Source organism: Cajanus cajan, chromosome 5, assembly GCF_000230855.2.
Source record: "Cajanus cajan strain Asha chromosome 5, NIPB_CcT2T_4, whole genome shotgun sequence".
In the NCBI taxonomy this organism is placed as follows: Eukaryota; Viridiplantae; Streptophyta; class Magnoliopsida; order Fabales; family Fabaceae; genus Cajanus; species Cajanus cajan.
In genome coordinates this window covers 52,105,007-52,114,323 of record NC_138521.1, presented here as the reverse complement: position 1 = coordinate 52,114,323, position 9,317 = coordinate 52,105,007, and the positions used below count along the sequence as shown (strand labels likewise).

At 31.4% G+C, this 9,317-nt stretch overlaps 2 protein-coding genes across 2 annotated transcripts; one reads left to right on the top strand and one right to left on the bottom strand.

Moving 5' to 3' along the window:
- The first annotated feature begins 601 nt into the window (after positions 1-601).
- On the top strand, positions 602-1,454 carry LOC109792545 (late embryogenesis abundant protein 18). Its single transcript, XM_020351967.3, has 2 exons — positions 602-828; positions 1,037-1,454. Exons 1-2 carry the CDS (start codon positions 742-744, stop codon positions 1,271-1,273), a joined length of 324 nt encoding a protein of 107 aa, XP_020207556.1. The 5' UTR covers positions 602-741; the 3' UTR covers positions 1,274-1,454.
- Positions 1,455-2,576: 1,122 nt separating this feature from the next.
- On the bottom strand, positions 2,577-8,951 carry LOC109792544 (AP-2 complex subunit mu). The gene is made up of 13 exons (XM_020351966.3): positions 8,704-8,951; positions 8,366-8,543; positions 7,376-7,466; positions 6,580-6,674; positions 5,574-5,663; positions 5,455-5,503; positions 5,240-5,378; positions 4,856-4,972; positions 4,505-4,595; positions 4,272-4,414; positions 3,848-3,962; positions 3,041-3,085; positions 2,577-2,955 (listed from the first exon to the last, which is right to left on the bottom strand). The coding sequence occupies exons 1-13, from the start codon at positions 8,784-8,786 to the stop codon at positions 2,875-2,877; spliced, it is 1,317 nt and encodes a 438-aa protein (XP_020207555.1). The 5' UTR covers positions 8,787-8,951; the 3' UTR covers positions 2,577-2,874.
- Positions 8,952-9,317: the final 366 nt, after the last annotated feature.

The window sequence follows — 9,317 nt, the reverse complement described above, 5'->3', positions numbered from 1 at the left end:
ATTCGTACCACTGTCATTGCTATTGATGTTATTCCACATAAATAGAACTAATTTTAACAAGATAGAAAACTTTCAAAGTGCATGTGTTTATTTTGAAATTAAAAATTATAAATAGAAAAGAAGTAAAATTAAATTTGAAAAATTAGAAATTGATCGTAATTTTAAAATTTTACAACTAAAAATCATTTAAAATAGCTGCTAATTTTTTTTCTTCAAAACTATTAGTATTTTATAAATTTCGAGTCTCATTAATAATATTTTTTAACATATATTTATATTTAATAATTATGTCCAATTCCCTAACTACTTTTATAATAAATATTTTAAATGAGATTATTTTAAATCAAATATACTAATTTATGGATAATGATAATAATAATAGTAATAATAATAATAATAATTATTATTATTATTATGTAACATTATTAATGTATATTTAAATTAAAATAATCAATTGTACAAAAATAAAATTAAAATCGTCAATTATTTTTAAAGAAGTGTCCTCATTCGTTAATACTAGGGTAACCGCTAAGCTATATATATCTAATTATTTGTGAACGTGGCAGCTTGTTGGTGGGAATAGCTTTGCATGTTGAACAAGTGGTGGTAGGGTGCCTAGCTTACCATGCTCTTTTTTTATCTTGCCTTTCTTTGGTTCTCACCTTCCTTTCTCATATAAATCCTCCGCCAACTTGAGTTTTCTATTCAAATCGTTCAACACTTGATAATATAGAAAGAGAGATGCAAGCCTCAAAGGAGAAGCTGAAAAACATGGCCAGTGCAGCCAAGGAACAGGTCGACATCTATAAAGCCAAAATAGACGAGAAGGTCAGCTTTTGAGTTTTGAGCTTTTACATCTCTATACATATATCTTGTTGTGTTTATCATAAAGTTAGAATTGTGTTATACTATTTATATGTGGCCTAACCTCTTCAACAACAAAATAAGATAATGCTAAGCTTGTCAAAGTTGATATATAAAATAAAAGTTTGGAGCAAAAGGGTGAATCATGAGGTTTGAGTTTTGTGTGGAGCAGGCGGATGTAGCGTTGGCAAGAACAGAAGTGGAGAAAGAGATAGCTCATGATCTGGCAAAGGCAAAGGAAGCTAAAGCAAGGATGGAGCTTCATGAGGCTAGAGCCAGGCATGCAGCGGAGAAGCTACAGACTCAGACTCAGACTCAGCACCAGCCACTTGGGGCAGTTCCCATGCCCGGAGCCACTCATTTGTCTTATCCACCAGGAGGAAACTCTCCCATCAACAAACATATATAGATCTCTCTTTTGCACTTTCTTTTTATTCTTATTTCTAGGAGCTTGCAGTCGTAGACATCAAATAAGAATGGTCTCTTTTACTCTTAATCCTTCCATGTATATATTTCAGAATGGCTTTCATTTCACCCAATGGGAATCCCCCTTTCTTATAATTCTACGACTTAGAGAATTCCACATGGCACCATTTCTCTCTACATTTGACCACCAGAATCACAATACAACATATCAGTAACAGAAAAATACAATAATGCCAAGTTGTTTTAATTGCAGGGCCCCACTATATCCAGAAGGCTACAATCTCTCAACTTCTATTACGCACTGTAATTTGACCTGGCGTCCAAACATATATAAAATATTGACGACGATGAAATTAGTTCTTCAAGCATATGTCTCAATTTCTTTCCTCAATGTCTCAATTTCTTGGACGAGAAATTTTACAAATTATAAAGTTTTAAATTTTTAAATTTTTAATATTTGAATTATTTTGATTTTAATTTTTATCATTTTTAAAATATTTTGTTTAAATAAGTTAATTTAAATTTTTTAAATTTTAAATTATTAAATTGAATATGATAATTTAGTTTTATCATCTTGATTTTCAATTTTTAAAATATATTTATATGTTGAAATTTTTAAATTAAATTTTATAAAAATAAATATTAATTAATTTTTAAATATTTAATAATTTTAAAAATAAATATTAAATAATATTTAATAATTTTAAAAATATTTAAAAATATTTAATAATTAAAAATATGAAGAGATAAGAGATAAGAAAAAAAATATATAAGTAAAATAAGAAAAAAAAATTTAAATTTCAAATTTTTATTTTTTTATTTTAAAAAATTTGAAATTTTACTATTTTAAAATTTTTTATAAATTCTCAGTATTTTATTTCAAAAAAATTATCTCAAAAAATTTAAAAAATTTTAAATAAATAAATTATTCTATTTAAATTTTTCATTCACTATTTGTGTTGGGTTCCAAACATATATGAATACAATGTGTGTTCTCGAGCTGAACTGAAAAATATTTTCCCCTCAACCACTAGTGTTTGGGTTCCAAATAATACGTATACAACTTGTGTGTATTCCTGAGCTAAACCGAAACTATTTTTTAATATTATTCATAAATTATAATTATTCCAACTGCTCAAGAACTCAATATGTGGAATTATTTAAAATAAAAATGCAGAGATTGAGGAAGCTTTTTTGTTATCTTTTTTGCTTCGCTTATTCAGGGAAAATCAAGTTATTGTCAAGGAACCGATAGTACTGACATTTCGTTGTTCATTTACATGAAATAAATCAAAACTCAAATACTATTATCATTACAACAAATCGATGTTTAAAGAAAATATTAAGTGTACAAGGATAGAATCAATATCAGTTTCCAATAACAAGCTGGCCTTTCGGAAAAAAAATATATTAAAACCGATTTTCACACAGAATTATATTGACAACACATTGAGTAATGCCAGAACATTTCATTCCGCGTTAATAAGAAACTCATCGTATGCAATAATTGGATAACTAGCTTGAGCTGCGCCTTCACTTATTTGGGATTTTGCTTCAATCTCCACCCAGCAATACCAATTGTGTCTAACACCTAATCTCGTAGGATCCTGCTTTTGTAATATAACGAACCCACTCAACGGTATTGTACCCGCTCTTCTCCCACACCTACAAAGAGTAAATAAAAAAGATAGAACCCCGCTTAGTTGTGAAAGGATGCATAAAAAAGGGTACGGTTGGTCGAGATGGATACCTTGAGGAAACGAACACGTAAACCAGATGCTGTGAACATGGGAACCTGCATCAAGAAATATAGAACAAGTGCGTGTAAGTGAAAGTTTGGAAAGACAGTTCCACAAGTGAGTATGATAAATTTCTTCAGAAATTTAGCCAACAGCAGAGGATCAATAGTCCCATCAAGCTTGGCCAAAATGAGGAAAAGAAAAAAAAGCAAAAATAAATCATTATTTGATCATCTGCTTTTAAACCAACGCAGATGGACATCTGACGAATGAACAAGATTGTAATCCCGTGTCTAACTCCCATTATTTCTTCCGAGAGACAAACAAAACAGTCCCTTGATTTTGTTTATGAATCAGAATCACTTTTTACCTTCAACTAACTCAGAACAAGTACTTTCCTTGCAACATCTTAAAAGTATAGTAAGGATGAACCAAAATCACAAGAGATGTCAAAGTTCTCAAGATTAATTTTAAAAGTAACAACCAAAACTAAAAAGTTATTGGAACTACCACTGATGATTGACCCAAGTTCAAGAGCTTCAGACCAATAAAAAATTTATATTCCAATTCCTACTATATGCACTTTTCCTCCAAGTAACAATGGTTACATGCAAGTTGTTTCTATCTATAACAAACAATAACAAATACACATGAGCTGCAATTCAGAGCTTCATATATCAGATTACATATGCATTTAGCACCGATGATAATAACATAAATTATTTTTCTTTAAAAAACAACATACAACACCAGGAAGTGAGAACAAATGTAGCATGAAACTAGCCCATTTTCACATAACCAGTAAACCAATAACACACCTGAAACTCCATCTGAATTGGTGGTCTAGTCCAAGATTTTTTTTCTGTTGTTGTAGAAATAAGTTCAACTTCGGCACTCAAGGTTGACTCAGTTTGCCCAGGGAATTTTCTAATCCTATAAATAAGGAAAAGCAACCAATGATGATATTAGAATGATTGGTTTACTATAATGAAAAACAATACAAACTAGAGTATAAATGGAAAAGAGTGGGGCGCAAATGGGAGAATAACAATTGATTCATATATATACACACACTTGCATGCATGCATGCATACATACAAACATACACTATTGGCTTCTGCCTAAGAAAACACATTAAATGGTACCCATTAATAACATAAAAAATAATTGGAACTTTTTCAAATATGAAATAATAAAGTGAAATACCATAGTTCAAATAATAATCACAGTGAAGACACTTACTTCCAAACCAAACAATCAATAGAAGAATTGTATTTTGCTCGGCCAGATGTAACAGTGAAATTTGTTTTTGCTGTTTGTTTCGGCACAGGAATCTTGACTACAACACCAAGTGCAAACATTTTTACACCAAAAACACTCTTTACCTATAAAATATGTACCCAAAAAAATGAATGAACAAGTGGAGGATGGCAAATCATCAAGAGAATGGTTATCCAATATGTAAAATTTCAAACCTTAACATTAACTTCTATCCGTGATCGACCAAGTTCCTTGATGGTTGGCAATACTTTGAAGGGAAGATTAACTCCCTCAGTGATACGATACCTGCCCATATATAACTATGTTAACCGATATTAAAGTATTAAACACAAACCAAAAGCAATTATAACACCTTTATGAATCCACCCAATCCTATAGTTAGTTATTTGTAATACCAAGTACTGGTTAAATAAGTTTGAAGGACAAAGAGGGAATTACAAATAGTTAAACCTCTGCCCTCACAAAAAAATAACATTAAAGAGGATATTTGATGTTGATTTCTGAAATTAGATAGCAAGAGATAGGATTAAAAGAAAAGAACCTACTTCATCAGTTCAAATTCACCATCAGGTGGTACAAAGCTAACAGTCTTCTCTGAGTTGAACCTTGTCAAATTTACGCATTGATGGAAAGTGACATCATCAAGCTCGATAGTTTTACCACTGCAACATGGATTTGTTGATAAGATGTGAATAAAGAGATTAGAAAAGGGAAAGAGGCGAAACATAACATAAAATATCCTCCAAGTACAGCATATAGAATAGGAACTGAAGTGTAAAAGCAAGAAAACAAACAGCCCCATTTAAAACAAATCATTTTTAATGCTAACATAACAGGAGAACATAAAGACACGAACTTGAAATGATAATATTTAAAGATAAAAATCATTTGCAGGCAAAAAAGGGGAAATCAGTGCAAATGAAGACTACCTTTTAGTAGGACGGGATTTAAGTTGTGCTTCTTTCTCAAGACCAATCTTGTCATTCAAACCCAACTTTAAATCAGGCATTCCAGAAAGAAAGCACTTCATAAGAATCTTCCCAGTGACATCACAACGTAGAATACTGCCTAAATTCACAAACTAGTAAGCAGGCAGGCAATCTAGCAAATATCAATATGGAGAAAAATGAAATCCACAGCCCACCTTTTGAAGACATCAGAAGATTTACGCTTTCCACAATATCTAGGAAGACCTGCAATAGGTCAATGTTATAACAACACAAGTTGTATGGAAATAATTGTAAATAATAGATGTGACATTACCTCATTCTTTTTGTACACAAGACCTTCTCTCCGCCAACCAACAGCACCAGTAACTTGTAAAGTCGCATTTGGAACAGGTTTATCTGTAAGCTTTTATTTAGTGCACAAAGAATATAGTCAAGAAAAGGATTTAATGGAATACTCAACACAACATGGTAAACATATCAAGTTAAAAATATACAGATAGATAAACATTGCAACACACTAAGAGACTTAGTAATAGAAATTGCATATAGGCTCTTTATGGACAGAAGTTAAAATGTTTGCATCATCATTTTTTCATTTTATAATTACTAAATTTTCAACTTAATTTTGAGACTTGAGAAGAGGTGTTGGAAAAGTTTCATACGAAAAAAGTTCAAAGTACTATGACATTAGTGAAGTAAGAGAAAACCTGACCATAGGTATAACCCATGCCTTATCAACCAGAAACATTGAAGATAAATGATAGCTTATCGTACAAACTTAATAGTTTGTTTGTTCCTTACAAATATGAAGCAAGTACAAAATAATTTAAAGTTTGCAACAATGTCAACTTGAGTAGTATGCGTTTAACAAAAAGGTGAACATTGTTACATAACATAAATGTTTCACTTATATGGAAACATATGCTAAAGACAACACAGTACCAAAACACAGACTAGATCAATATGATTCTTGATCTTCTAAATCTGCAATTAAAGGTTAGCACTTAGCAATAAGATCATCAACCTAAGTAGCCAACCTAGAGATGGCAATTTGGCCTGAGCCAATTCTCTGGTCATGTTTGGAAGAATAGAGGTAGCACAGTTCCATCTTTTAAACTTTAACATCAAGGGAGTGAAGAGAAAAGCAAAGAAGTTTTGGTAAAGGGAAATAAATTGATGATATGGAGCAAATGTCTTGTATATTATTTTATGCTTGGTATTTTCATACATTCATACATCTATGTGGTAGTCTTTGAGATTTCTTTTTTATTTTGTTACTTCATGGTAGCTACTACCAACAATAGTGTTTTCTGGTTAACCTTGGATGAAAATGGGGACCGGATTCCTTCCTGAGTGATATAAAGCTTTAAGATCTCTGGTGAAAGATTTTGTGGGTAACCAAAGTCCATAATTTCTGCAAAAAAAAAAGGTACGTAATAATCATTCACATGTTTAAATTACAAGTGTTTATTCTCTATCACAGAATTTATTCTCGCCTTCAACACTAAAATAAAAAAAATAAAAATAAAAATTAAACCTGTAAACATATATATATTTGTATATCTTTTCAATAATATAGAATAGATTCACAAAGCAACGCATCTAATAGTTATCAACCAAGAGCATTGATACATGAGACCAATATAATGAATTTAGAGTTTACCAAAAGCATCGAGAGAGGAAGGAACACATTGTATCCTTCGCTTTGTTTGCTTGAATTTTTTGTCAGTTGAAACCATTCATAACCTTTTTTTATATTCTTTGCAGCTAAAAGCCTGGTTATGGTAGTTATCTAACTTATTTTATATTTAAATGATATGAATATCATTAAAAATTTAAAATATATTCTAATTTCTAAGATGCACAATCATATTCAGGCATCTCTCTCTTCTGAATAAGTGCCAAAATTGACATATATAATTCCTCACTCAAAGAAACTTGGGCAGCTGTAACTTTGCTACATTATACTTTTTTAATTTCTGAAAGTTTTAAAATTACAAGAAACTAAAACCCTTGCATTGAGTTTCAAGTTTTAAAACATACATTAGACAAAAATTATCAAAAGCAAGATCGTGGAAGGAAAATAGTTTATCCCCTGTACTATAAAGTACATACCATCTAGAAGCTCGTAAATGAGTACAAAATTATTGCGAATTGCATCTTCATCAAAAGATCCACCAAAATATGATTTGAACAATGCAACAGCCTGGAAGTAAAAAGTACAATTATCAGCCACCACAAAGCACAAAGATCATTTTTTTAATCATGACAAGTAGTAAAACTTTAAGAGAAACCATTTAAAAAGATCTACATGGTGTTTATGAGAAACACTTGCAACATACTCTTGAACACTTTACTATTGGCTGAAATTTATTAGAAATCACAATTCTTTGTAGGCCTCACTTCCTATTTAATGAACCTCACTCATGACACTGTAGTTTCAATTAAATTTAATCCAACAATAAAGAATCCATCAAAAAGAGTATGTAGCTAGCACTTCTTGAGAAAACTAGGTTTTTGATATAGTCTAATGTTGACAATTGATCAGCCTCATATACAGAGATAAGGCTTGTTTGCTGATTTTGTTGGTAGACTGGACTGTTAAGTGACTCTCTGACTACTGAATACAAGATAATATCTCCAAGACTTATTAGTAGGTCCATTGACCAATAAACACATAGCATTGAAATCAATCCAAAGATAAACAACTACTAATTAGCAAACACGTAAAATTACTTTATTGAATTTCGTGATTCAAGAAAAAAAAACATTGACAACACAAAAAAGCTCTCTGTATAGATGGCAAAGCCAAGAAAACAAATGTTATTAAACCCTAATTGATCTACGTTACCCTTAGTAAGTGTCATGTTCCAATCTGAAGTCAAGCCACAATTCAGCACTTATAGTTGATTCTCCACTAAAGTCATGGTAGCTTACACCTTACAACCCTCTTCTCATAGTCCATTTCATTCATCATAATTGGGACTAACTTTTAGAATTTAGAGGGTTCCTCCTATCTCGTTAACACCAAGCAATCATTTAACAAATAACCCCAACAAATCCTTCACCTCAGATAAAGGTGAATGAAAGGTAGAGGTGGAGTACCTCAACAACAAACTTGAAAGCGCAAGCCACATTAGCATTGTTATTGACAACAATGACGATGTAGACATTGCTGATCCTCATGTAAAAGAAAGAGCATCCACCAATCTGCTTCACAGGGCAAGTACCAAGCTCCTTCGTCTGCATAATATGAGTCCTAAAAGCATCCACCATATTTCCCCTGCAATAAAACCATCAATTAGCGATAGCCACGTCAATTGTTCCAAATAACGAAACCATGATATCGCTATATACAATACAAGCTATGATTAAAACGCGCGTAACGATTGAAGAAAAAACCTAATGTATCGATGAAAATGCGAATGTGTAAGAAAGAGTACCCGACATCGTCGCGATAGAGGCGGTTGATGAGAACGTCTCCGCGGAGGTTGAGGAAGTACACGGCGGAAGCGGCCACCGGCATCTCCGGTACACTTTATCGGAAGATCAATTAAGGGTTGTAAGATACGGAGGTTCTGTCGCGTATTAGTGGTTTCGAGACGGAGCAACAAGAAATGAAAGGCGTTGTCGCCGATTTGTTGAATTGGATTCAGACACGAGAGTGCGTCGAATTTTCAACAAACAATTATGGAATCTTGTGAATATATATTGTCGAGTGTAATAATCTCACTGTAAAAACTAGTAGTTTTTTTTTTTTTTTTTTACAGCAACAATAATTTAGTAGTTAGTTTACATCGGATGGGATATTTTGTAATTTATTAGATGAATTATAATCGAATTTGTATAATGTTTAAATTGATGTTACATTATAAATAAATATCAACATAATTTTATTTCTAAATCAATTTGATTAAATTCAAAATTTTAAAATAATTATTTTTAATTATTATATCGGATGACATTATCGAAAGGTTCAATTCATATCAAGATCAAATAAATTTATAAAGAATGAAAAGACTTTATAAAATGTATATTGGTTGTTGATTGGTTTAGT

Coding starts and splice junctions, on each gene's coding strand:
- LOC109792544 (XM_020351966.3), bottom strand. CDS start 8,786: ATGCCGGTGGCCGCTTCCGCCGTGTACTTCCTCAACCTCCGCGGAGAC. Junction 8,544..8,703: donor CTCTATCGCGACGATGTCGG/GTACTCTTTCTT, acceptor GTTTTATTGCAG/GGGAAATATGGTGGATGCTT. Junction 5,504..5,573: donor TTGTGTACAAAAAGAATGAG/GTAATGTCACAT, acceptor GACCTATTGCAG/GTCTTCCTAGATATTGTGGA.
- LOC109792545 (XM_020351967.3), top strand. CDS start 742: ATGCAAGCCTCAAAGGAGAAGCTGAAAAACATGGCCAGTGCAGCCAAG. Junction 829..1,036: donor AAGCCAAAATAGACGAGAAG/GTCAGCTTTTGA, acceptor TGTGTGGAGCAG/GCGGATGTAGCGTTGGCAAG.